General features: G+C 46.8%; 1 protein-coding gene across 1 annotated transcript in view; it reads right to left on the bottom strand.

Annotated features, from left to right (window-relative positions):
* Positions 1–1,803: 1,803 nt before the first annotated feature.
* LOC139280163 (protein kinase C-binding protein NELL1-like) overlaps positions 1,804–27,698 on the bottom strand; it is a 1,006,941-nt gene continuing 981,046 nt past the window's right edge. The window contains exon 20 of the mRNA XM_070899716.1: positions 1,804–3,493. Coding sequence (XP_070755817.1) covers positions 3,443–3,493 — 51 coding nt within the window. The 3' untranslated portion in view covers positions 1,804–3,442. The remainder of the gene's footprint in view (positions 3,494–27,698) is intronic.

Genomic DNA, 27,698 nt, shown 5'->3' on the forward strand with positions numbered 1-27,698 from the left:
TCTGCAGTCTCTCTGGTGGCCGCCACAGGGCCACCAGGGACGTCCTCGACCAGGCCGACTGTCGGGCTGCAGGATGGTGGCCCGGTCGAGGTGAGGGCTGCCATTGTCGGGCTGATAGAAGAGTTGGCCGAATGAAAAATGGTGGCCCATGGCGCAAATGGCCTCTCCTTTAAGGGCGCCCCAGCTGTGGATGTCCACCAGCTTCTGGCAGTGACATCGGCCAGTGGCATCAATCACCGCCCGCGGGACAATTTCCCCCGTGGAGCGCAAAGGGGGCGGCGCAGGACGGTGAGGTGTCAGCGTGTATGGCAATAATGTCATCGCTGTGCATGCGCCAGCCCGTGGCACAAATCGTGGGGTGCAGCGCTAACGGCACAACGGCCCCATAAACCTCCAGGGAAATTTCCCCCAAGGCGCCATCGACCCTTTCTACCGGGCGATAAACTCGTTGCGATCTATTAGCGCCCCGTGGAGGCTATAAAAAAGGTCAATTTCACCCCCTTTTTATTAACACAGCAGTAGCGGTATAACTAACAAAGAAAAAGTATTTGGCGAGTCACGTGTTTACATCTGTTTCATCTAATACTACATAAGCTTCATTCATTATTGGTTTATTATATTAGAAAACCAAAGCAGAAAGTACTTAGGGGCTAAAAATTCGTTGTAGCCCGGTTTGAGGCGGTGACACTGTCTGGGCACTAATTTTAGCGCCGGGCGATGTTTACCACCTCCAACCAGATTATTCCCTATTAGCGCCTCAATATTACAGATTGGGGTGCCTAGGCAATTATTCCACGCTACTCTTAGGGCGCTATGGGGCGGTAGTGCTGCAAGGATCATGAAGTTCTGCCACTCGGCAACTGGTATTGTAGCACCTAAAGGGGAGGTCAGCTGGACCACCCAAAAAATTAGAGAAAGTTGAAGGGAGCATCGGAAACATCAGCAGCTGTATGTCAGACCTCACAGAATCACAGCGATGTTAAAAGATTTTACACTTAACACCCACCTGTCCCTGCTTGATGATATCACCCCGGGAACACCTACTCTTTCGGTCAGTGACAACACCAGGCGCTACGGCAGGCAAACGGAGTGAAGTTCGGGGTCGCAACGCTAACGTGGCGTTGCACACTCATGATGTCACCAAGTGGGTGGGCACTAGAGTGCGCAGTGCTAACTGATAGCACCGCCGCTAAACCACCAATGAAGTTCGCGGCAGGCACTAACAGCGCGGCGCTTGGACGGTAAGTGCTTAGCGGCCTATTAGTATCCCTCTCGGGCGCTAACAGTAGGTGCTAAGCAAACAAATATTTAGCCCCAAGCAAACAAAGTTTTAGCCCCTTGTATTTATAGAGTGCCTTTCATGACCGCAGGGCTTCCCAAAACAATTAACAGCCACTGAGGCACTTTTGGAGTATAGTCATTATTGTAATATAGGGAAAGGTGTAGCCAATTTTCACAAAGAAAGGTTCAGATCATCTGTTTATGTTGTTGGTTGAGAGATAAATATTGAGCCAACACTGGGAAGAACTCCCCTGCTCTTCTTCGAATAGTGCCATGCAATCTTTTACGTCCATCTGAGAGGGCAGATAGATCCTCGATTTAACGTCTCATCCGAAATATGGCACCTCCAACAGTGCAGCACTCCCTTAGCACTGTACTGTAGTGTCAGCTTAGATTTTTGCGCTCAAGTCTCTGGAGTGGGACTTGAACCCACAACCTTCGGACTCAGGGGTGCGGGTACGACCAACTGGACCACTGGCTGACAAGAAACACGAGGAAGAGTCCGTGACACAATGGCATTTATTGTCACATCATCAAGCATTGTTACTTTCATGTTGGATATGACAAGGTGCACGTTTATAATTTATTAGAGTGTCAGCCTGGCTTATGTGCTCAAATCTCTAGAGTGTGGTTTGAATCCATGACCTTCTAACTCAGAGCTGAGTGCACTACCACTGAGCCAAGTGCTGATACCTGTACATTTGATAAATAATTTTAAAGCATTTGGTTATTTTATTCTAAATTATAGCGGTTGTGACTCAGAAGGTAGTTAGTATTAATATTAGTATTAGTTTTATTTACTACTGTTGCTTCATAATTGTTGGAAATTGGATTAAGACTCCTGAACTGAAATTATTTATTCCTTAATGCCCAGCCAATATATGATTTCTGTTCCAGATTCAGATCCAGAATGCTGCAATGAAAGAATACAATGGCCCTGAATTTCTGCGAGCTTCCCCCAACCTCCCACTGTAGCATTGGAGGAAATACCCGTTTTTAGCTGTTTACGCCATTTCTCGGGGGGTTTCTTTCCCTCTCCCACTGGAGACCCTGTGGAAATTCCTGCCATATGTTAGATATTCATTGCCCTTAGGATTTTTGCTATTTTTCAACTGAACTGACAAATCGATTAATTAAACATTTAAACTAAGTCTAGTAGTAATATTCTACCATGCGACATCTTGAGAATATGCATCTGTTAGATCTTGCGAATATCCAAAATTAGAATTACAAATGCATCAGAAGAAAAGAAGGCACAAGTACAATTTCAACAAACAACATCACTTTTGAAAAATCTAACAGCTTATGCATAGGCTTGTAGTCAGTTGTTTAATTCTGATTCAGTGTTTTTGCTGAATACACCAAAGGCAAACTTTTGCCTCTTTAGACATTAGCCGTGATCAAAAAATCACCAGAAAAGAGACTGCACTGCCATTTTAGGTTCGTTCTACCTTTCAGTTGCGTTAAAAGAGAATGTGCATCTTTCATTTGGTACTGAAGCTGAAGGCTATTCTACCTTTAAAGTACAGCAGAATTCAAAACCCAGTGAGAATCTGCCATTGTATTTTTGCAACCAAAATTAAAAATGTAAAATTCATACACTGCAACCATTTTGAATTCTTCTTAAAAAAAATACAATTAAAATACATGTTCTATAGTTTCGTATCTTTGCGTAACTTTTTTCTTCATGATGTTCAGCAGTGGGGTTGAATGGAAGGTGAATATGTTGAGTTGTTTGACAAAGAAATGTGTGAGTTTCGAAAGCGGCAAGAAACATTTAGTACTCAAAGAGTTAATACACAATATTACAGATAATTGATTTACATAAAAACAGGACAACAAATTCGGACAGATATTTAACTGTAAGATCAGACAAAACAATCCAGTTTTCCATTTACAGCCACCAAAATGCTGTAAAAAAATATAGGAGTGTTGTTTTCTAACAGCATGGCAATGGAAGCTCCCAACCTTGAGTTGAAAGTGAAACATTTTGAACTGGACAGTCACAAAAGTGCAGGGTAGTTCAATGACACACAAACTCATGGAAATCTTGCTCCATTTGGTAGCTTTTGGTTCTACAATGTGAGGGCCTTTTTGCAGTATGTTTCAGCGATTACCTGCACTGTCCGTACAGGAAGTAGACTAGTCCATAGAACGAGCTTCAGTTGTTGTAGAGGCACTCCACATCGACCGAGCAGCAAATATTCCCATTCTAGACCAGAAGAGAAAAGAAAGGTTCACGTTCCTCAAAATTTTCCATATTATAGTTGAAAAAATCCACCCACCACCCCACCCCAAGAAAAGAATGCCCTCCATTTCCTTGTACGGTGGAGAAATGTATTCAAAACTTGTTACAGAATAAATCATCATCATATCATCATCATAGGCAGTCCCTTGAGGTTGAGGATGACTTGCTTTCACACTAAAAATGAGTACTCAGCTGACTGATGAACTAATTTTAAACGGTTGAAGATGCCTGTGCGTGAATTCTTTTAACGTGGGGTGGTCGTTGCACACCAGCCACCACATTGACTTGACGGAGCAAGGTCCTGGTCCAGTGGCAAGAGGATCCAAGACGACTGGAGGCCAGGCTCCGCAGCATATGCCAATACATACACACAAACTCAAACATACTCTGACTGTCCTCCTTCCCACAGGCTCTCTCTCTGCATGGAATTCATAGTATGCAATGTGAGCCTCACGACCTCACAATTGGCCCGTGCTGCACCTCCCTTGGATCTTGTCCACGTTGCTCCACCTTTGGGCTCCGGCCCCTCCGCTCCTCGCCGGTCCCGACCCCTCCTCTCCTCGCCGGTCCCGACCCCTCCGCTCCTCGCCGGTCCCGACCCCTCCGCTCCTCGCCGGTCCCGACCCCTCCGCTCCTCGCCGGTCCCGACCCCTCCGCTCCTCGCCGGTCCCGACCCCTCCGCTCCTCGCCGGTCCCGACCCCTCCGCTCCTCGCCGGTCCCGACCCCTCCGCTCCTCGCCGGTCCCGACCCCTCCGCTCCTCGCCGGTCCCGACCCCTCCGCTCCTCGCCGGTCCCGACCCCTCCTCTCCTCGCCGGTCCCGACCCCTCCGCTCCTCGCCGGTCCCGACCCCTCCGCTCCTCGCCGGTCCCGACCCCTCCGCTCCTCGCCGGTCCCGACCCCTCCGCTCCTCGCCGGTCCCGACCCCTCCGCTCCTCGCCGGTCCCGACCCCTCCGCTCCTCGCCGGTCCCGACCCCTCCGCTCCTCGCCGGTCCCGACCCCTCCGCTTCTCGGCAATAAAATACAGATTATAAACATCAATAATGTACCATGAAAGGAATTATATAATGAAACAAACTGAGCAGATGTACACAGCATGTAATGAGATCAGTCAATGGTCCTGAATTTGCAGTAAGTATGACGGCATACTTTCAGAGTACACCATCAAACCGTCTTTGAAATTGACTGCGAGTTTGAGATTTCCACTTGCACATGCACTGAATCCAGAACTTGCGATCTGTCAAGTTCCAAATAGAAAGGTGATTGTTGGCGAAAGGTTGGGCTAATTGCCCACCAATTGAACATCAGTTACATTGGAAAATGTTACGACGAGCAGCATAAGGGAAAGGGGTCATGAGAAAATTGCAATTTCAGAAACGTGGGCCCCAAGTTTCCACACGCGGCAAAAAAGGCGCACCTCAGAGCTGGGCGCCTGTTTTTCGCGCCGAAAACGGCGGCGGAAAAAAAGTGCGGTATTCTGGGAGCTCGATGTCTGCTTGGCGCGGCGCACAGGGGGCGGAGCCTACCACTCGCGGCGATTTTGTAAGTAGGAGGGGGCGGGTACAATTTAAATGAGGCTTCTTGTTGCCGGCAACCCTGCGCGTGCGCGTTGGAGCGTTCGCGCACGCGCAGTCTGAAGTAAACAGCTGCAGAAAAAGTGAAGATTTGTTTCTTGGACCCCTGCAAAGGCTTGTATTTTAATTTTTTTTATATTTCTGTGTGTGAGGGAGTGCTTTTAGCAGCACTGCTGAATAAATCACCTGCTGAAATCAGTGAGTTCAGCTTTTCACTGCTAAACTTGCAGAACCGGTGCCTGCAAATTAAGGACTGTGTGTTTGGAGAAATAAAAGTGGCAATTCAACTTTGCAATGGATCAACTTCCACCAAGAATAAAGAATTTCTTGCATGAGGAAGCAAACCATTGCATAATATGTGGTGCACCCATTCTGCAAATTTAAATATAAAGATGTCGATGTGGCTGCCTCTCCCTGTCCAAATGGCCTCAGTCAGTCCCCCTCACAGCTCGAAGGCTGCTGCTGCTCCCGGCCAGCCACTGACGCCGCTGCAATCCCATGGCCGAATGGCCTCACGTCCGCTCCTGATTCTTCGGCTGCCTTCGAGCCACTGACGCCGCCCCTAAACGTGGCCGAACGGCCTAAGGAATTTTAAATCTGCAGCTGCGTGTGTCCTGTGTTCATTCTTCGGCTCCCGGCCAGCCACTGACGCCGCTGCAATCCCATGGCCGAATGGCCTCAAGTCTGTCCGGGTGCTGCATCTTCGCGGGGAATGAAGGCCTGCCTCAAGCACCGCAGCTCAGCTCGAAGGCTGCTTGCTGCCTGCCGCTGCCGTCGAGACATTGACGCCACACCGCTGCCTGAAAGGCCTGCCTGAAGCACTTTCACACAGGTAGGAACATGGTTTATTTAATCTTTTCTTTGCTTCTAAATTTTTATTCAGGTTGGATTTATTTGTATAATATTTGTATAAGTATAACTAAGGATTGATTGTAGAATTTAATGACTTCCCTTGGCCTCCCCCCCCCCCCGACCTCGTTCCCGACGCCTAATTTGTAACCTGCGCCTGATTTTTTAAAGTGTAGACAAGGTTTTTTCAAGCGTACAAAAATCTTCACTTACTCCATTCTAAGTTAGTTTGGAGTACGTTTTCACCGTGGAAACTTTCAAATCAGGCGTCAGTGGCCGGACACACCCGCTTTTGAAAAAAAAATTCTGTTCCAAAGTGAAACTGTTCTACCTGACTAGAACTGCAGAAAACTAAATGTGAAGAATTCCGATTTCTAAGATACTCCGTTCTACACCAGTTGCTCCTAAAAATCAGGAGCAAATCATGTGGAAACTTGAGGCCATAATAACTAAAAATGAACACATAAAAGAACCTACCAGGCAGCTGTAAAGGCTCGGTTTGAGGGATGAGATCATTTTAACCTTTTTAAAAAAATCTTGCAGAGTCAATCTTCTCATTTCAAAACTGAAGATCAACCAGAAAACTGTATTGCCAGTTTTAAAAACGCTATTGATCTACTTTCATTAACAATAGAGTTTGGTCGTCACAATTCTGAGGTAACAGGGTTTTGCATTTGTGTATTATATATATATATATATCCGGAACTCTCGGCACTGAGGCCGTTCCGGTTTCTGTATTTTTCTGGAATTTGGAACGTCTTTCTGACATCACAAATCCTGAAACACCCGAGCCCAGGTTCTGGTAGTTCTGGATTTCGGAACGTCAGAAAGGTCGGGGGGGGGGGAGGGGCGGTGCTCGCCAAGGAGGTGTTTGGGCCGCCGATCCCGTCGATGAGGTAGTCGGGCGGAGCCCAGCCGCCAAGGAGTTGTTCGGGCGGGCCCCGCCCGCGGTGAAGCTGTTCGGGCGGGCCCTGTCGCGGAAGAGGGGAAGAGGTGTTCGGACAGGCCGGCAAGGAGGCCCCGAGGTAAGGGCAGCGGCGGCGGCGAGGTTGGCAGGGTCGGCGGATTCCAGAACATTTTACGGATTCCGGACGACCCTGCCACCAATCGGTCCCTAACCCTAACCCTAAATTCCGGAACTCCGGATTTTGGACACTGCACCTGTATTAAATAATGTTATCAAGTTCATGGTGTCAAAATGGATTTCAACATTTTGTCAGGTCATTTACCGATATATGGAAATGTATTGATGTAAGCGGCAAGAAAGGCTGGATTCCAATTGACCTGCATCATCCTTTAAAGCACATTAGTCAAACAGGGCTTTCTAAGTTTCCTGATTGGCTAGTGAAAGGATGTGATCCCAGGTGTACTTACACACAACAGTGCGCCTCTGGGATCAGTGGGCCACGTAACTCTGCGGCATTTCAAAGCAAGTTTTCGCTTAGGGCATTGCAGCATGCAAGTGCGGATTTCAGTCGGAGGTCGGTGATGTACTCCTTAGCTACGCCGCCGCGAGCATTTTCAGGGCCATTGCTTTTTGTGAGCTGTGTATCTGCTCTTCTCAGAAACCCATCACTATGTTTAACATCCTCCAAACCTTCTGAGAAATCCAGACATTGAAAGGTAGTGGGGAAAATGTTGGAATCAATTATTAAAAATGTAACAGCAGCACATTTGGAAAGCAGTGACAGGATCAGTCCAAGTCAGCATGGATTTGTGAAAGGGAAATCATGCTTGACAAATCTTCGAGAATTTTTTGATGATGTAACTAATAGAGTGGACAAGGGAGAACAAGTGGATGTGGTGTATTTGGACTTTCAAAAGGCTTTTGACAAGGTCCCACACAAGAGATTAGTGTGCAAAATTAAAGCACATGGTATTGGGGGTAATGTATTAATGTGGATAGAGAACTGGTTAGCAGACAGGAAGCAAAGAGTAGGAATAAACAGGTCCTTTTCGGAATGGCAGGCAGTGACTAGTGGGGTACGGCAAGGTTCAGTGCTGGGACACAGCTATTTACAAGAAACATTAATGATTTAGACGAAGGAATTGAATGTAATATCTCCAAGTTTGCAGATGACACTAAGCTGGGTGGCAGTGTGAGCTGTGAGGAGGATGCTAAGAGGCTGCAGGGTGACTTGGACAGGTTAGGTGAGTGGGCAAATGCATGGCAGATGCAGTATAATGTGGATAAATGTGTGGTTATCCATTTTGGTGGCAAAAACAGGAAGGCAGAATATTATCTGAATGGTGACAGATTAGGAAAAGGGGAGATGCAACGAGACCTGGATGTCATGGTACATCAGTCATTGAAAGTTGGCATGCTGGTACAGCAGGCGGTGAAGAAGGCAAATGGCATGTTGGTCTTCATAGTGAGAGGATTTGAGTATAGGAGCATAGAGGTCTTACTGCAATTGTACAGGGCCTTGGTGAGGCTCCACCTTGAATATTGTGTACAGTTTTGGTCGTCTAATCTGAGGAAGAACATTCTTGCTATTGAGGGAGTGCAGCGAAGGTTCACCAGACTGATTCCCGGAATGGCAGGACTGACATATGAAGAAAGACTAGATCGACTAGGCTTATATTCACTATAATTTAGAAGAGAGGGGATCTCAAAGAAACATATAAAATTCTGATGGGATTGGACAGGTTAGATGCAGGAAGAATGTTCACGATGTTGGGGAAATCCAGAACCAGGGATCACAATCTAAGGATAAGGGGTAAGTCATTTAGGACCGAGATGAGGAGAAACTTCTTCACTCAGAGTATTGTGAACCTGTGGAATTCTCTACCACAAAAAGTTGTTGAGGCCAGTTCGTTAGATATATTCAAGAGGGAGTTAGATGTGGCCCTTATGGCTTAAGGGATCAAGGGGTATGGAGAGAAAGCAGGAATGGGGTACTGAAGTTGCATGATCAGCCATGATCATATTGAATGGTGGTACAGGCTTGAAGGGCTGAATGGCCTACTCCTGCACCTACTTTCTATATTTCTATGAAATTCATTGGGTGTTAGAAAATTAGCAGCTTGTTTTACATGCCGTCCAATTTTCATTTTCATAATAGAACAGAAATCCGGTCGGGGTATAAAACAGGCTGCCAATTCACTATCGCCTTTTTGCATGACCAATTTCATCCCCAGTGTTCACTTTGTGCCCAATATCAAAACCACATACCACTTAAATGTTCTTATTTTTATTCGTTCACTTGCAAGGCCGACATTTGTTGCCCATCCCTAATAGCCCTTGAGAAGGTGATGGTGAGCCGCCGCCTTGAACCACCGCAGTCCCTGTGGTGCTCCCACAGTGCTGACTTTGTTGTACCGGTTTGTTACAACTGTGTGGCTTGATAGGACATTTCAGTTAAGAGTCAACCACATTGCTGTGGGTCTGGAGTCACATATAGGCCAGACTGGGTAAGGACAGCAGATTTTCTTCCCTGAAGGACATGAGTGAACCAGTTGGGCTTTTCCAACAATCCAGTAGTTTCATGGTCACCATTACTGATGCTAGCTCTTTAATTCACATTTATTTAATTAACTGAATTTAAATTCCCCAGTTGCCGTGGTGGGATTTGAACTCACGGTTTCACGTTGTTAGTTCAGCCCTGCTGGATTACTAGTCCAGTAACATAACCACTATGCTGCCGTACCCGGGGAATTTAGTTGCTGGTAAGCAAAAGTCAGGCCTCAGAGACTCTGAAATGTGTGCACAGGGCTTTTTTCCCCACAGATTAACAACCCATAGCAATTAATTCCAGACACGAAATTGTGTTTTGTCGTTCAAAATTCAGAGCCACACGAGTTCAGCATAAAGTAACTGGCTGGCAAGATAAGTTAGAGGGCAGAGATAAGCTCTGTTAATTTATTGCTGACAGATTCTGTTCTTGCTAAAGCCTGCTTGGCATTGCTAACATTATTAAAAAAAGGCAGTTTTTGTAATATCTTTCAAATATCCCATCACAGTAGGATCTTTCCCCTTCTTAATTCAACAGATATATTGGATGAATAATAAATATTCAAATTTATTTATGCAATAACTGGTCTGATGAATTTATTTTGGAGGAAAGTAAGTGCTAATTAGCATGGATCTATTGTCTGCAACTCAATGTTGTGCGCCTATGACTAAACTTCAATATTAGTTGAGAAAAGGTTGCCGAAGAATAAGACAAATATCATGACTATCAATGGTGCATGGTAGCAATACTACGTTTCAGGATAATTCTGACCTTTCCATTTAAGTATCTAAATTAAAAATTAGAAACTAGCAAAGACATTTGTTAAATCCAATCAGAAGCTCGCAGTTAAAAATTAATTCCGCAGAAAAAGTATAAATCCTATATCACTTGGTGCTAGAAGTTACAAAGTTAACTTTTTAATCATATCTATCACCATTAGATGGCACGCATTGCACATTACATGACTAATTTTGCCATGTTTTGTACCAATGAATCCATTATAAAATGGATATGGTGGCACTGGAGAATGTGCAAAAAAGATTTACAAGGATTTATAGCAGATCAGCCATGATCTTATTGAATGGCGGAGCAGGCTCGAGGGGCCGTAGGACCTACTCCTGTTCCTACTTCTTATGTTCTTAGGAAACCAGAACTGAGAGGTCATAACTATCAGGAAAGACTCAACAGGCTGGGGCTCTTTTCTCCAGAAAAGAGAAGGTTGAAAGGTGGCCCAATAGAGGTCATTAAAATTATGAAAGAGTTTGATAGAGTAGATATGGACTAGCGTGGACAATTCCAGAACAAAGAGGCCAGAAATATAAGATAGTCACTATTAAATCCAATAAGGAATTCAGGAGAAATGTCTTTATTCATAGAGGTTAGAATATGGAATTCAATGACACATGGAGTCATTGAAGCGAATAGCATAGATGTATTTAAGAGAAAGCTAGATAAGCACATGCGGGAGAAAGGGCTAGAAGGATATGTTGATAGGGTGAGATGAAGTAAACTGGCAGCTAGCTCGTGTGCAGTATAAACCCCAGCATAGACCTGTTGGGCCGAATAGCCTGTTTCTGTGCTGTAAATATTAGGTAATGAAATTTCGAATGTAGGACAGGTATATATTGCATGCCTTGCATGTTGTTATGGATGTATTTTACCATAATGTATATGCAAGTTGTGGATGTGTCTGCCAAATCGCATTTTCTTTAAAGAAATATGTCTGCAGATGTTCCAGAAACTGTAACAAGGCTTAGGATCTGCCACCAAATATGTTCTCACTGTGACACAGATACTGCAAATAGCGTTTGCAAAAGAAGCAGAAACTGCAAACACATTCAACATGTGACAAAGCTTTTGAGAATTGGTTACTTACTTTTTCACAGCATTAGTTATAAATCACTGCAGTTGATAATCATCACAGAAACAGTTTTAAAATCCAGAAAATGAACTGGTACCAGTTTTACACATTTACATGGCGATGGCGTACATTTGTAAGGTGGAATATCGCAAAGATCACACATTCAAATTTATGTCCGTTACAAGAAATTCAGTTAAAAACAAGTCACATTTCAAACTAGAATCAAGATTTCAAATGCAATGATACATATGTCAATATGTGAGGTATATACTCTTACAGAATAAACAATGTGCTCTTGCTAAATTCAGTAAAATCTAGTGACAATCAGCTCAGTGAAAGCGGGAATCTAGTTAAAACAATGAAAACTTTACAATAGATTAAAAGTGGCACGTCAAAATTAGTATGATAGACTATTTAATTAGCAAAAATATTTTAGAACACCTCCGCAGGTCGGGCTATAAAAAGCTGGAGCAGCATACCACTACAATTTCCAGCGCGAGCTGTTCCAAGTGTGCGAAGATTTTGAGGTGGGCGACGTCATCAAGACCCAGGTCGCCGTTTGGAGCGTGGGCAGGAGTATCAGCGGGGCTCAGATACAGCAGAGAAGCGGGAAGGTTGTGGCAGAGGTGCGGCCAGTGATCGAGGTGGAGGAGCAATGAGGGATCATGGCTGAGATTCAATGGGTGATCGTGGCAGAGGTTCACTGAATGTTTGTAGCAAAGGAGCGGTGAGAGATCATGGCAGAGGTGCGGCAAATGAGGGTGTGGGGCCCAGAAGAGCCGAGGGCCCAGGGGCAGCACGGGCCAGCCCAAACTGCGATATGTGTGCGCACTAGGTCCGTGCAGCAGAGCAGGTCTCCAGTCGTCTTGGTTAACCCTTGCCACTGGATAAAGACTTAGCTCTGTCAAGCCCGTTTGGTGGCTGATGTGCAACAGTCGCCACATGTTAAAAAAATCCATGCATAGACATCTTCCATCCCTTCAATTGGAGTTCAGGACTGCAACATCGGGTCCTTCGTTGAAACATCTATGAACTCATCCCTTTTGGTGTAGAAGCAAGTCATCCTCGTTTGAGGGACCGCCTATGATGGTGATATATTAGAATGTGCTGATCGAATCTAATCACTAAGGCCACGATTTTGTCTACCTCGGCAGTCCTGGTGCGGCTGGGGTTAGTGGTGGTTCCGGACATTGCTGCTGGCTCTAGCCCGCTGTATAGAAATGATTTTCTGTTGATTGGCTTGTTAAGCCAGCCCAGCGCGTTTCCCGGACCAATTCAAGGAAGCGGGTTGGATTACGTCATTTGATGATGGGTCATCGGTCAGTTTCCTTAAAGGGACCTTGCGCAAATTGTGCTCTCAGTGTTCTACAGCATTGAGGTGCTGCAAACAGTGACGAGCACTGCACAGAGGTGACGGCTGCATCCAGACGCTCCCATGACTCCCTCCATGTGGCTATGGAGGGAGTCACGACATGCAGGGAGGTTCTCTTGTCTTCCAATGGGCGGAAGCAACCTCCCTAGGAGACCAACGCAGCCTGGTTGCACATTTTATAGGCGGACACAAGCAAGGAAGTCATCAGGAGGACCAGGTTGCAGTGGCGCAAACCTATCAATGATCTCAGTGGATCACGAAATGTTACTGCAAAGCCACACTCAACCTCACCCTGCTATGCCACTCATCATCTCCCCATCCCTCTGCCTTCCCTACCCCTACTTCTGCACATCCTTACTCACACCAGCTTACCTTGCACCTCCACTCATCCCACTTTATCTACATTATCACTTCCGCATCTTACGAGCCACCCCTCACACTCACCCTCATATCATACCAACTAACAACACACAAGGGGGTTTTAGACAATGTTCATGTAAAGTTTCTGTTAGTGTGCTGTCAAAAACATTGAAACCTTTATTTTCAACACATTGCATTCTTGGACAGATTTGTATGCACCTTTGGAAGTGGCTTAATGAGTTGCAGTGAATGGTGAGACCGAGGGAGATCGAGGCCCAGATAAAAGGGCCCGAGAGTGGGGAAGAGCCAGCTGCTGCAGGGACAAAAAGTTTCAAAAAATCGAAATCGAAGTGTGACGTCACAGCCAAGCAGTAAGTGATTGGCTAGTGGATTGGTGAGTATTTTTCTTTTTCTTTTCAGTAGGAAACCTTTGGCATTGCTGTAAGTAGGATCGGCAAGTAAATATATGTGATCTTTATTATCTAAGGAGAGCTAGATAATTAAATCGGCTGTTTGCTGAGTAGCGGCTGGGTGTGTTGTGCTAAGGTTTAGAGTTAAGTTTGATTTGATAGTTGCGAGTGTAACTAGAGGGATGGCAGGGAAGCTCAGTCCCGTGGATTGTACATCCTGTGGCATGTGGGAAGTCCCGGGTGCTTCACACAGCGGGACGACCATGTGTGTAGAAGGTGTCTCCAGCTGCACCAACTCGAGCTCTGTGTTTTGGAGCTTGAGCCGCAGCTGGGGTCACTACGGTGCATCCACGAGACTGAGAGCAACGTGGATTACACATTTCTCGAGGCGGTCACCCCGCAGCTTAAGAATGTGCAGGCAGATAGAGTTTGGGTGAACCCTGGACAGAAGAGGAGGACTAGGCAGGTAGTGCAGGAGTCCCCTGAGTCCATCTCGCTCTCCAACCCGTACTCTGTTCTGAGTACCGGTGGGGGCGATGGTGGCTCTGGAGAGTGCAGCCAGAGCCAAGTCCACAGCACCACGGGTGGCTCAGCTGCACAGGGGGGAAGGAAAAAGAATGGAAGAGCTATAGTGGTAGAGGATTCGCTAGTCAGGGGAGCAGAGAGGTGTTTCTGTGACCGCAGATGTGACTCCAAGATGGCATGTTGCCTCCCTGGTGCCAGGCTCAAGGATGTCACTGAGCGGCTGCAGGGCATTCTGGGGGGAGAGGATGAACAGCCAGAGGTCGTGGTCCACATCGGTACCAATGACATCGGTAGGAAGAGGGATGAGGTCCTGCAAGCAGAGTTTAGGGAGCTAGGAGAAAGATTAAAAACCAGGACCTCAAAAGGTAGTAATCTCTGGATTACTCCCAGTGCCACGAGCTAGTGAGTACAGAAATAGGAGTAGAGCAGATGAACACGTGGTTGGAGAGATGGTGCAGGCGAGAGGGCTTTAGTTTCCTGAGGCATTGGGACCGCTTCTGGGGGAGGTGGGACCTGTACAAGCCGGACGGGTTGCACCTCAACTAAGCCAGGACCTATATCCTCGCGGTGGGGGTTGCCAATGCTGGTGAGGAGGGTTTAAACTAGCTTGGCAGGGGGATGGGAACCTGAAAATAGATTCAGTAGGTAGGGAAGTAAAGCTGGAATTAGAAAGCAAAAATAAAGAAAGTGAGTTTGAAGGAGGGAGGAAACAAGCAGGAAAAAAGGGTAAAAAAACAAACTTAAAGGCACTTTCTCTAAATGCACGTAGCATTTGTAACAAAATAGATGAGTTGACGGCACAAATTGAGACAAATGGGTATGATCTGATAGCCATTTCAGAGACGTGGTTGCAAGGTGACCAGGACTGGGAATTAAATATTATGGGGTACTTGACAATCTGGACAGAAAGGAAAAGGAGGTGGGGTAGCTCTACTGATAAAGGATGGAATCACTGCAATCGTAAGAAACGATATTGCCTCAAATGATAAAGATGTTGAAACATTTTGGGTGGAGATAAGGAACAATAAGGGGAAAAAGTCACTGTTGGGCGTAGTCTATAGGCCCCTTAACAGTAGCAACTCTGTTAGTTGGAGCATAAACCAGGAAATAGTGGGGCCTTGTAAAAAGGGAACAGCAATAAGCATGGGTGATTTTTACCTCCATTTTGATTGAACAAATCAAATTGGTCAGGGTAGCCTTGAGAAGGCGTTCATAGAGTGCATAAGGGACGGATTCCTTGAGCAGTATGTAATGGAACCAACCAGGGGGCAGGCTATCTTAGATCTGGTCCTGTGTAATAAGACAGGATTAATAAACAATCTCCTCGTAAAGGATCCCCTTGGAATGAGTGATCATAGCATGGTTGAATTTCAAATTCAGATGGAGGGTGAGAAAGTTGGATCTCAAACCACGTATTAAGCTTAAATAAAGGAGACTATGAAGGTATGAGGGCAGAGTTGGCCAAAGTGGACTGGGAAAATAGATTAAAGTGTAGGACGGTTGAAGAACAGTGGTGTACATTTAAGGAGATATTTCACAACTTTCGAGAAAAATATATTCCAGTGAGGAGGAAAGGGTGTAAGAGAAAAGACAGCCATTTGTGGCTAACTAAAGAAATAAAGGATGGTATCCAATTAAAAACGAGGGCATACAAAGTGGACAAAACTAGCGGGAGGACAGAAGACAGGGAAGCTTTTAAAAACCAGCAAAGAATGACTAAAAAAATTATTAAGAAAGGGAAGATAGACTATGAAAGTAAACTTGCACAAAATATAAAAACAGATAGCAAGAGTTTCTATCGGTATATAAAAAGGAAAAGAGTGGCTAAAGTAAATGTTGATCCCTTAAAGGACGAGACTAGGGAATTCGTAATGGGGAACATGGAGATGACAGAAACTCTGAACAAATATTTTGTATTAGTCTTTACGGTGGAGGACACTAACAATATTCCAACAGTGGATAGTCAAGGGGCTATGGAGGGAGGAACTTAACACAATCACAATCATTAAGGAGGTGGTACTCAGTAAGATAATGGGACTAAAGGCAGATAAATCCCCTAGACCTGATGGTTTGCATCCTAGGGTCTTAAGAGAAATAGCGGCAGGGATTGTGGATGCATTGGTTGTAATTTACCCAAATTCCCTGGATTCTGGGGAGGTCCCAGCAGATTGTAACGCAAATGTAACGCCTCTATTTAAAAAAGGAGGCAGACAAAAAGCAGGAAACTATAGACCAGTTAGCCCAACATCTGTGATTGGGAAAATGTTGGAGCCCATTATTAAGAAGCAGTAGCAGGACATTTGGAAAAGCAAAATTCGGTCAGGCAGAGTCAGCATGGATTTATGAAGGGGAAGTCATGTTTGACAAATTTGCTGGAATTCTTTGAGAATGTAACGAAGAGGGTGGATAAAGGGGAACCAGTGGATGTGGTGTATTTGGACTTCCAGAAGACATTTGACAAGGTGCCACATAAAAGGTTACTGCACAAGATAAAAGTTCATGGGGTTGGGGGTAATATATTAGCATGGACAGAGGATTGGCTAACTAACAGAAAACAGAGTCGGGATAAATGGTTCATTCTCTGGTTGGCAATCAGTAACTAATACAGTGCCGCAGAGATCAGTGCTGGGACCCCAACTATTTACAATCTATATTAACGGCTTCGAAGGGACTGAGTGTGACGTTGCCAAGTTTGCTGATGATACAAAGATGGGAGGAAAAGCAATGTGTGAGGAGGACACAAAAATCTGCAAAAGGACATAGACAGGCTAAGTGAGTGGGCAAAAATTTGGCAGATGGAGTATAATGTTGGAAAGTGTGAGGTCATGCACTTTGGCAGAAAAAAATCAAAGAGCAAGTTATTATTTAAATGGAGAAATATTGCAAAGTGCCACAGTACAGCGGGACCTGGGGGTACTTGTGCATGAAACACAAAAGGTCAGTATGCAAGTACAGCAAGTGATCAGGAAGGCCAATGGAATCTTGGCCTTTATTGCAAAGTGGATGGAATATAAAAGCAGTGAAGTCTTGCTACAGCTATACATGGCATTGGTGAGGCCACACCTGGAATATTGCGTGCAGTTTTGGTTTTCATATTTACGAAAGAATATACTGTAGTGTCTCTGCACCTTGTTACAAACTCACACGAGGCATGTATATATCAGACACGGTCACTCTGTGAACTTCACTTTATTTCTAGGACCAAGGGGTGCTGACCCTGGGTGGGACCTCCCCTTTCATACCTGGAAATCCAGGTGAGGAGTATCTCCTGCAAGCTCACCTCCTGTGGTCAGGGTGTGCATTTCAAGGGTACAGGTACAGTGTGCATGAGTTACAGTTACATAACTATTGTCATTGCAAGATGGTGAAATACATGACATCATCCCTCCCCTTGAGTCTTTTAGTTTCAGAGGTTAAGTCTATCGGGTGGTCGACGCTCTCTCGTGGAGCGCCGCAGTTGTGGCTCTGGTGGCTGAGCCTCAGCACGTGTCTCTGTCACTTGAGGTGATTCTGGCCTGTCCGGGCTGGCCGCAGGGACTGTGCATGCTGAGGGCTGTCTTTGTTGCTCATACGCTGGCAGTGGTGTGGGTGCTATCTCATCATGCTCTTCTTCCGGTTCCTCCGTGTCTATGCTGAACCTTGTCTTTCCTTGGTCCAAGTGTTTGCAGCATATCTGCCCATTGTTTAGTCTGACCACCATGACCCTGTTTCCTTCTTTGCCAATTACGGTGCCCTCAAGCCATTTGGGTCCCAAAGCATGGTTAAGAACAAATACCGGGACATCTATTTCTATACACCTCCCCCTTGAGCCTCGATCATGGAGCTCGGTTTGGGACTGGCGCTTGCCCTCAACAATGTCTGCCAGGGCTGGGTGAATGAGGGACAGCCGCATCTTGAGCGTGCGTTTCATGAGGAGTTCCGTTGGCGGGACTCCAGTGAGCGAGTGCGGCCGGGACCTGTAGGCCAGCAGGAGGCGTGATTAGCTGTACTGAAGGGAGGGTCCTTGGATGTGCAGCATGCCCTGCTTTATGACTGGGACCGCCCGTTCCGCCTGGCCATTGGAAGCCGGCTTGAACGGCGCTGCCCGGACATCCTTGATCCCATTGCCTGACAAAAACTCCTGGAATTCATGGCTGGTAAAACACGGGCCATTGTCGCTGAGCAGGATGTCCAGCAAGTCGTGGGTCGCGAAAACCGTACGCAGACTCTCCACTGTGATGGATGTCGTGCACGAGTTCAATATGATGCACTCGATCCACTTCGAGTATGCATCGACTATGATCAGAAACATTTTCCCCATGAATGGGCCCGCATAGTCTACGTCAATATTTGACCATGGCCTGGTGGGCCAGGGCCACGGGCTGAGTGGAGCCTCCCTGGGGGCATTATCCAGCTGGGTACACGTCGTGCACCTGCGAACCCAGTGTTCCAGGTCTGAGTCAATCCCTGGCCACCATACATGTGACCGGGCAATGGCCTTCATTAACACGATGCCAGGGTGCTCGCTGTGGAGTTCCCTGATGAACGCTTCCCTTCCTTTCTGGGGCATGACTACTCGGCTGCCCCATAACAGGCAGTTGGCTTGGATGGAGAGTTCATCCATCCATCTCTGAAACGGCCTGACTTCCTCGGGGCATGCCCTGTGTGCGGGCACCCAATTCCCAGTCAGGACACATTTCTTTATCATGGATAGGAGGGGGTCCCTGTTGGTCCAGAGTTTGATCTGTCGGGCTGTGATGGGGGAGCCTGCTGTGTCAAAAGCCTCAACGGCCATGACCATCTCGGCGCTCTGCTCCGACGCCCCCTCGGTGGTGGCCAGTGGGAGCCTGCTGAGTGAGTCAGCGCAATTTTCGGTGCCTGGCCGGTGCCGTATGGTGTAGTCATACGCAGCCAGCGTGAGGGCCTATCGCTGTGTGCGAGCTGATGCATTAGCGTTGACAGCCTTGCTGTCGGACAACAGGGATGTTAATGGCTTGTGGTCCATCTCTAGCTCGAACCGTCTACCGAAAAGGTACTGTTGCATCTTTTTCACACCTTACACACACGCGAGTGCCTCCTTCTCGACCATGCCATATCCACGCTCTGCCTGGGAGAGCGACCTGGAGGTGTAAGCCACCGGTTGGAGTCAACCATCATCGTTACCCTGCTGCAATACGCACCCAACCCCGTAGAATGACGGATCGCATGTTAAAACCAGTTTTTTAGTTTATTGGAACACAGCAGGTTCCTCGCCTTATTGAAAGCCCGTTCTTGACAATCCTCCCAAAGCCATTCACAACCTTTACGGAGAAGCATGTGTAACGGCTCCAACAATGTGCTTAAGTTCGGCAGAAAGTTCCCAAAATAGTTCAAAAGTCCCAGGAATGATCGCAACTCCGACGTGTTGCCGGGCCTGGGCGCCCGCCGAATCGCCTCAGTTTTTGATTCAGTAGGCCGGATCCCGTCTGCGGCAACCCTCCTGCCCAGGAACTCGACCTCTGGGGCCAAAAACACGCACTTGGCCTTTTTCAGCCGCAAGCCTACCCGATCCAATCGGCGTAGCACCTCCTCCAGGTTGCGGAGGTGTTCCTCAGTGTCTCGGCCCGTTATAAGGATGTCGTCTTGGAATACGACCGTTCCAGGGATGGACTTGAGCAAGCTTTCCATGTTTCACTGAGAGATAGCCGCTGCCGAACGAATGCCAAACGGGCACCTGTTGTAGACAAATAATCCTTTGTGCGTTGTGATGGAGGTCAGAAGCTTGGAATCTTCCGCCAGTTCCCGAGTCATGTAGGCCGAAGGTCCAACTTCGTGAACAGCTTGCCACCTGCCAGCGTGGCAAAGAGGTCCTCCGCTCTCGGGAGCGGGTATTGGTCATGCAGCGACACTCGGTTGATGGTGGCTTTGTAGTCGCCACAAATCCTAACCGAGCCATCTGCTTTGAGGACAGGAACGATGGGACTTGCCCAGTCGCTGAATTCAACAGCCAAAATTATGCCCTCTCTGAGCAGCCTGTTAAGTTCACTTTCAATTTCTCACGCATCACGTATGGCACCGCTCTGGCTTTGTGGTGCACTGGTCTGGTGTCTGGAGTGATGTGTATCACTACTTTGGTGCCCTTGAATGTTCCGACACCGGGTTGAAAGAGTGACTCTAATTTTTGCAATACCTGCAAGCAATCGCTCCAAGGATGAAATGGCGTGCACATTCCCCCATTTCCAATTCTTCTCAGCTAGCCAGCTCCTCCCCAAAAGCGCAGGGCCATTTCCTGGAACAATCCAGAGTGGCAGCCGGTTCTGTAATCCATTATGCGTTACCACTGCCCAGTTTGCACTGCCCAGCACTGGGATGATCTCTTTGGTGTACGTACGTAGCTGCATCTCAATGCGTTCCAATTTGGGTCTGCTAGCTCTGTGTGGCCATAGTCTCTCAAATTGTTGGGCGCTCATAAGTGACTGGCTAGCTCCCGTATCCAGCTCTATGCACACCAGGATGCCATTCAATAAGACTTCCATCATCATGGGTGGCGTTTTAGTGTATGAGCTGTGGACGTCAGCCACATGAACTCTCTGAACTTCAGCATCCATGGTTGTTCCCCAGGCCTCATCCTGCATTCCAGACCCCTCGTCTGGTTCCTCTGTCTCGCAGACTAGCCTCGCTACTGCCTTTTTGCACATCCTGGCCAAGTGTCCACTGACATTAAGAATCCTACAGGTGTCTACCCGCACACCTCAAAAATGAGCTGAGAGTGCTGTGAACAAAAGGACTATTCCTAGGCATTCCTCTCTGATGGACCTTTTGGCTGTTTCTAAGCACTCTGATGGAGGGTGTTAATGGTCCCATCACGGAATGCATTGTTCCTCGTGATGGCGTGAATTGCCAATCCCCTTTCCATTGTCCCTGTTGCGGGCCCTGGAGCTTGATGCTGCCTGGGGAGTTTCGAATTGCCCTTGCTTGTCTGCCTGGCGGTGTCGAATTGCCCTTGCCTGCCTGCGGGGTTTTGTATCACTTTTACAACATTAACTCCCGGGTTCATCACAACGTTAAAACTAGGGCTGCGTGCGTAAATGAGCTTGGTCTCCTCTTCCCCTGCCATAAAGGTCTCAGCTATCAATGCAGCCCCTTCTAAAGTCAGGTCCTTGGTCTTTATGAACTTCCTGAAAATGCCGGCATGATTAATGCCCTCGATGAAAAAGTCCCTTAACATCTCCCCCCTGCAGGCATCGGAGAACTTACAGAGACTGGCCAAACGCCGCAGTTCCGCCACGAAGTCCGAGACGTTTTGACCCACCCGGCGCCGGTGAGAGTAGAACCGGTGCCGGGCCATGTGTATGCTACTTGCCGGCTTGAGATGCTCACTGATCAGCTGGCTGAGCTCTTCGAAGGACTTGTCCGCTGGCTTTTGGAGTACGAGCAGGTCTTTCATCAGCACATACATCTGTGGACCACAGCTGGTCAGTAGATGCGCCCTCCGCTTGTCAGCCGCTGGCGAGAGGTGGGAGTTCCGGGGATCGGAGAGGCCTACAAAAGGCCAATGAGACCAGGAGCAGCGCGAGTTCGGCGAGAGGCGGGAGTTCCGGGGATCGGAGAGGCCGACAAAAGGCCAGTGAGACCAGGAGCAGCGCGAGTTCGGCGAGAGGCGTGGCTTGTGCAGCTACAGGGAGAAGGCAAAAAAGAAGTTGAAAGAAACAGAAAGGTGACGTCACAGCCAAGGGGGTAAGTGATTGGCTGGTGATTGGTGAGTAGTTTTTCTTTTTTCTCTTCTATAACAGTGAGTAAAATTTAACATTGTTGTTGCCAATTTATGTGCATCTAAGGGTTAAGTCATGGCAGGAGAGCTCGGTCACGTGTTATGCTCCTCCTGTACCATGTGAGAACTCAGGGACACTTCCGGTGTCCCTGACGACTATGTGTGCGGGAAGTGTATCCGCCTCCAGCTCCTGACGGACCGCGTTGCTGAATTGGAGCTGAGGGTGGATTCACTCTGGAGCATCCACGATGCTGAGAATGACGTGAGTAGCACGTGTAGCGATTTGGTCTTACCGCAGGTGACGGGTCCACAGCCAGTTAGGGAATGGAAGACCAGCAGGAAGAGCAGTGCAAGGAAGGTAGTGCAGGGGTCCCCTGCGGTCATCCCCTTGCAAAACAGATACACCGCTTTGAGTACTGTTGAGGGAGATGACTCATCAGGGGAGGGCAGCAGCAGCCAAGTTCATGGCACCGTGGCTGGCTCTGCTGCACAGGAGGGCAGGAAAAAGAGTGGGAGAGCAATAGTGATAGGGGATTCAATTGTAAGGGGAATAGATAGGCGTTTCTGAGGCCGCAACCGAGACTCCAGGATGGTATGTTGCCTCCCTGGTGCAAGGGTCAAGGATGTCTCGGAGCGAGTGCAGGACATTCTGAAAATGGAGGGAGAACAGCCAGTTGTCGTGGTGCACATTGGCACCAACAATATAGGTAAAAAAAGGGATGAGGTCCTACGAGATGAATTTAAGGAGCTAGGAGCTAAATTAAAACGTAGGACCTCAAAAGTAGTAATCTCGGGATTGCTACCAGTGCCACGGGCTAATCAGAGTAGGAATCGCAGGATAGCTCAGATGAACACGTGGCTTTAGCAGTGGTGCAGCAGGGAGGGTTTCAAATTCCTGGGGCACTGGAACCGGTTCTGGGGGAGGTGGGACCAGTACAAACCGGACGGTCTGCACCTGGGCAGGACCGGAACCAATTCCTAGGGGAAGTGTTTACCAGTGCTGTTAGGGAGGAGTTAAACTAATATGGCAGGGGGATGGGAACCAATGCAGGGAGACAGAGGGAAACAAAATGGAGACAAAAGCAAATGACAGAAAGGAGATGAATAAAAGTGGAGGGCAGAGAAACCCAAGGCAAAAAACAAAAAGGGCCACTGTACAGCAAAAATCTAAAGGGTCAAAGTGTAATAAAAAGACAAGCATGAAAGCTCGGTGCCTCAATGCAAGGAGTATTTGGAACCCAGGAGAGGGCTCTGAGCTAGTTAGAGTGGGTGAGAGCTCAGATGAACAGGACCCCAAGAAAGAATGCAAAAGGCAAGAGGCAACAGAGCAGAGTAGCACTGGGGTAAGTGTAAACCACAAGGTGATAGGCAGGGACAATATGTATGACTATAAAGGGGCTGCAGGAGGGGTCAAAACTAAAAAAGTAATGGTTTAAAAACTAGTATTAAAACACTCTACCTAAACGCACGCAGCATTCGAAATAAGGTAAATGAGCTGACGGCACAAATCATTACAAATGGGTATGATTTGGTGGCCATTACAGAAACGTGGTTGCAGGGTGGCCAAGACTGGGAATTAAACATACAGGGGTATCTGACAATTCGGAAAGATAGACAAGACGGGAAAGGAGGTGGGGTAGTTCTGTTAATAAAGAATGATATCAGGGCAGTTGTGAGAGACGATATTGGCTCTAATGAACAAAATGTTGAATCATTGTGGGTGGAGATTAGAGATAGTAAGGGGAAAAAGTCACTAGTGGGCGTAGTTTATAGGCCCCCAAATAATAACTTCACGGTGGGGAGGGCAATAATCAAGGGAATAATGGAGGTATGTGAAAAAGGAATGGCAGTAATCATGGGGGATTTTAACCTACATATCGATTGGTCAAATCAAATCGCACGGGGTAGCCTTGAGGAGGAATTCATAGAATGCATACGGGATTGTTTCTTAGAACATGATGTTACAGAACCTACAAGGGAGAAAGCTATCTTCGATCTGGTCCTGTGTAATGAGACAGGAAAAATAAACGATCTCCAAATAAAAGATCCTCTCGGAATGAGTGATCACAGTATGGTTGAATTTGTAATACAGATTGAGGGTGAAGAAGTAATGTCTCAAACGAGTACTATGCTTAAACAAAGGGGACTGCAGTGGGATGAGGGCAGAGTTGGCTAAAGTAGACTGGGAACACAGACTAAACGGTGGCACAATTGAGGAACAGTGGAGGACTTTTAAGGAGCACTTTCATAGTGCTCAACAAAAATATATTCCAGTAAAAAAGAAGGGCGGTAAGAGAAAGGATAACCAGCCGTGGATAACCAAGGAAATAAAGGAGAGTATCAAATTAAAAACCAAAGCGTATAAGGTGGCCAAGGTTAATGGGAAACGAGAAGATTGGGAAAATTTTAAATGACAGCAAAGAATGACTAAGAAAGCAATAAAGAAAGGAAAGATAGATTACAAAAGTAAATTTGCACAAAACATAAAAACAGATAGTAAAAGCTTTTACCGATATATAAAATGGAAAAGAGTGACTAAAGTAAATGTTGGTCCCTTAGAAGATGAGAAGGGGGATTTAATAATGAGAAATGTGGAAATGGCTGAGACCTTAAACAATTATTTTGCTTCGGTCTTCACAGTGGAAGACACAAAAACGATGCCAAAAATTGCTGGTCACAGGAATGTGGGAAGGGAGGACCTTGAGACAATCACTATCACTAGCGGGGTAGTGCTGGACAGGCTAATGGGACTCAAGGTAGATAAGTCCCCTGGTCCTGATGAAATGCATCCCAGGGTATTAAAAGAGATAGCGGAAGTTATAGCAGATGCATTTGTTATAATCTACCAAAATTCTCTGGACTCTGGGGAGGTACCTTCGGATTGGAAAGCAGCTAATGTAATGCCTCTGTTTAAAAAAGGGGGCAGACAAAAGGCAGGTAACTATAGGCCAGTTAGTTCAACATCTGTAGTTGGAAAAATGCTTGAAGCTATCATTAAGGAAGAAATAGTGAGACATCTAGATCGGAATAGTGCAATCAAGCAGACGCAACATGGATTCATGAAGGGGAAATCATGTTTAACTAATTTACTGTAATTCTTTGAGGATATAACGAGCATGGTGGATAGAGGTGTACCGATGGATGTGGTGTATTTAGATTTCCAAAAGGCATTCGATAAGGTGCCACACAAAAGGTTACTGCAGAAGATAAAGGTACGCGGAGACAGAGGAAATGTATCAGCATGAATAGAGAATTGGCTAGCTAACAGAAAGCAGAGAGTCGGGATAAATGGGTCCTTTTCAAGTTGGAAATCGGTGGTTAGTGGTGTGCCACAGGGATCGGTGCTGGGACCACAACTGTTTACAATATACATAGATGACCTGCAAGAGGGGACAGAGTATAGTGTCACAAAATTTGCAGATGACACAAAGATTAGTGGGAAAGCGGGTTGTGTAGAGGATACAGAGAGGCTGCAAAGAGATTTAGATAGGGGAGAAATTACAACATGCTGCGGTGCAGAGGGACCTGGGGGTTCTTGTGCATGAATCCCAAAAAGTTAGTTTGCAGGTGCAGCAGGTAATCAGGAAGGAGAATGGAATGTTGGCCTTCATTGCAAGAGGGATGGTGTATAAAAGCAGGGAGGTCCTGCTGCAACTGTACAGGGTATTGGTGAGGCCTGGAGTACTGCGTGCAGTTTTGGTCACCTTACTTAAGGAAGGATATACTAGCTTTGGAGTGGGTACAGAGATGATTCACTAGGCTGATTCCGGAGATGAGAGGGTTACCTTATGATGATAGATTGAGTAGACTGGGTCTTTACTCCTTGGAGTTCAGAAGGATGAGGGGTGATCTTATAGAAACATTTAAAATAATGAAAGGGATAGACAAGATAGAGGCAGAGAGGTTGTTTCCACTGGTCGGGGAGACTAGAACTAGGGGGCACAGCCTCAAAATACGGGGGAGCCAATTTAAAACCTAGTTGAGAAGGAATTTATTCTCCCAGATGGTTGTGAATCTGTGGAATTCTCTGCCCAAGAAAGCAGTTGAGGCTAGCTCACAGATCGATATATTTTTAACCAATAAGGGAGTTAAGGGTTACGGGGAGCGGGCGGGTAAGTGGAGCTGAGTCCACGGCCAGATCGGCCATGATCTTGTTGAATGGTGGAGCAGGCTCGAGGGCTAGATGGCCTACTCCTGTTCCTAATTCTTATGTTTATGTTCTTATGTCTCTTCCAGCCAGTCCTTTGTGACAAAACTCTGCTGGAGTCTTTCCACAAAGTCGTCCCAGTCCTCACCCACACAGTAGCGTTCCTCTGTGCCACCGGTGGCCATCCTCGTGGTTCGGTGATTCCCGTTTCTCGTCGCCACAGATGTAGTGTCTCTTCACCTTGTTACAAACTCACACGAGGCATGTGTATATCAGACACGGTCACTCTGTGAACTTCACTTTATTCCTAGGACCAAGGAGTGCTGACCCTGGGTGGGACCTCCCCTTTTATACCTGGAAACCCAGGTGAGGAGTGTCTCCCGCAAGCTCACCCGCTGTGGTCAGGGTGTGCATTTCAAGGGTACAGGTACAGTGTGCATGAGGTACAGTTACATAACTATTGTCATTGCAAGATGGTGAAATACCTGACATATACTTGCTTTGGAGGCAGTTCAGAGAAGGTTCACAAGGTTGATTCCGGAGATGAAGGGGTTGACTTATGAGGAAAGATTGAGTAGGTTTGGCCTCTGCTCATTGGAATTCAGAAGATAGAGAGGTGATGTTATCGAAACATATAAGATTATGTGGGGGCTTTACAAGGTGGATGCAAAGAGAATGTTTCCAGTGATGGGGAGACTAGAACTCGGGGGCATAATCTTAGAATACGGGGCCGCCCATTTAAAACTGAGATGAAGAGAAATTTATTTTCTTCGAGGGTTGTGGACCTGTGGAATTCGCTAACTCAGAGAGCTGTGGAAGCTGGAACATTGAATAAATTTAAGACAGAGACCGATAAGGGAATAAGGGGTTATGGGGAGCGGGCAGGAAAGTGGACCTGAGTCCATGATCGGATCAGCCAAGATCGTATTAAATAGCGGAGCAGGCTCGAGGAGCTGTATAGCCTACTTTCTATTTCTTATGTTCTTATGTAAATTAATTCATGGTCACACAACTCCCGACGTCCTTACCTGACGTGATCCCTGAGGAGCGGGAACCTCGTGGACAACCTGGTAAAATGGTAAGTTCACCTCAAAATTCTTCTAAAATTCTCTTTAATAGGCTGCTAACACGGGTCATTAATGACCGAAATTGCCTCCCACGCCGCTGCGTGTTGGGTCTGTTCAGCGTTAACAGACCCAACTTCTGGGAAGATAGCGTGGTGGCTGATTGACAGCAGAGACCCCACCTGCTGTCAATCATTTTAAATTTAACAGCTGACCCGCCACCGACCCTGTCCTCTGTGCGCCTGCAAAATTCCAGCCTATATATGTGATTTAGTCACTGAAGCATATTTAAAATTATAAACCTGGGCACATTTTGTCCATTTGTGTTCAGAAATCCATAATTAAGGATTAAGTGATTTAGTGGAAGTGTGCACGTCCCCTTTCACTTCTGGGACCTTGGTTTGAAGCTAACTCAAGGCTGACAGGATGAAAGCACCCTCTCTCTGCTGATTAAAACTGTCTTACATGGAATTTGTTTGAACAGTTTCAATCTAATTCCTGTGGTTGTGGACCCATAGCACGTCAGAGTGCTGTGATTCATTATAAATTGGTAGTATGAGATGAAAAATTCCACCATTTCAAATGAAGGGTGATCTTCCTCACCATCTGTGGGGCACCAACGTATGGCTTCATGAAGAATCTGCTCACTCCAGCGAAACCCACGGAGAAATCGTACGACAATTTGTGCACACTGGTCCAAGAGCATTCCAACCCGAAGGAAAGCGTTCTGATGGCGAGGTACCGGTTCTACACCTACAAAAAGTCTGAAGGCCAGGAAGTGGCGAGTTATGTCACTGAGCTAAGACGCCTTGCAGGACATTGC

The sequence above is a fragment of the Pristiophorus japonicus genome, chromosome 14 (assembly GCF_044704955.1).
Source record: "Pristiophorus japonicus isolate sPriJap1 chromosome 14, sPriJap1.hap1, whole genome shotgun sequence".
NCBI classification, from domain to species: Eukaryota; Metazoa; Chordata; class Chondrichthyes; family Pristiophoridae; genus Pristiophorus; species Pristiophorus japonicus.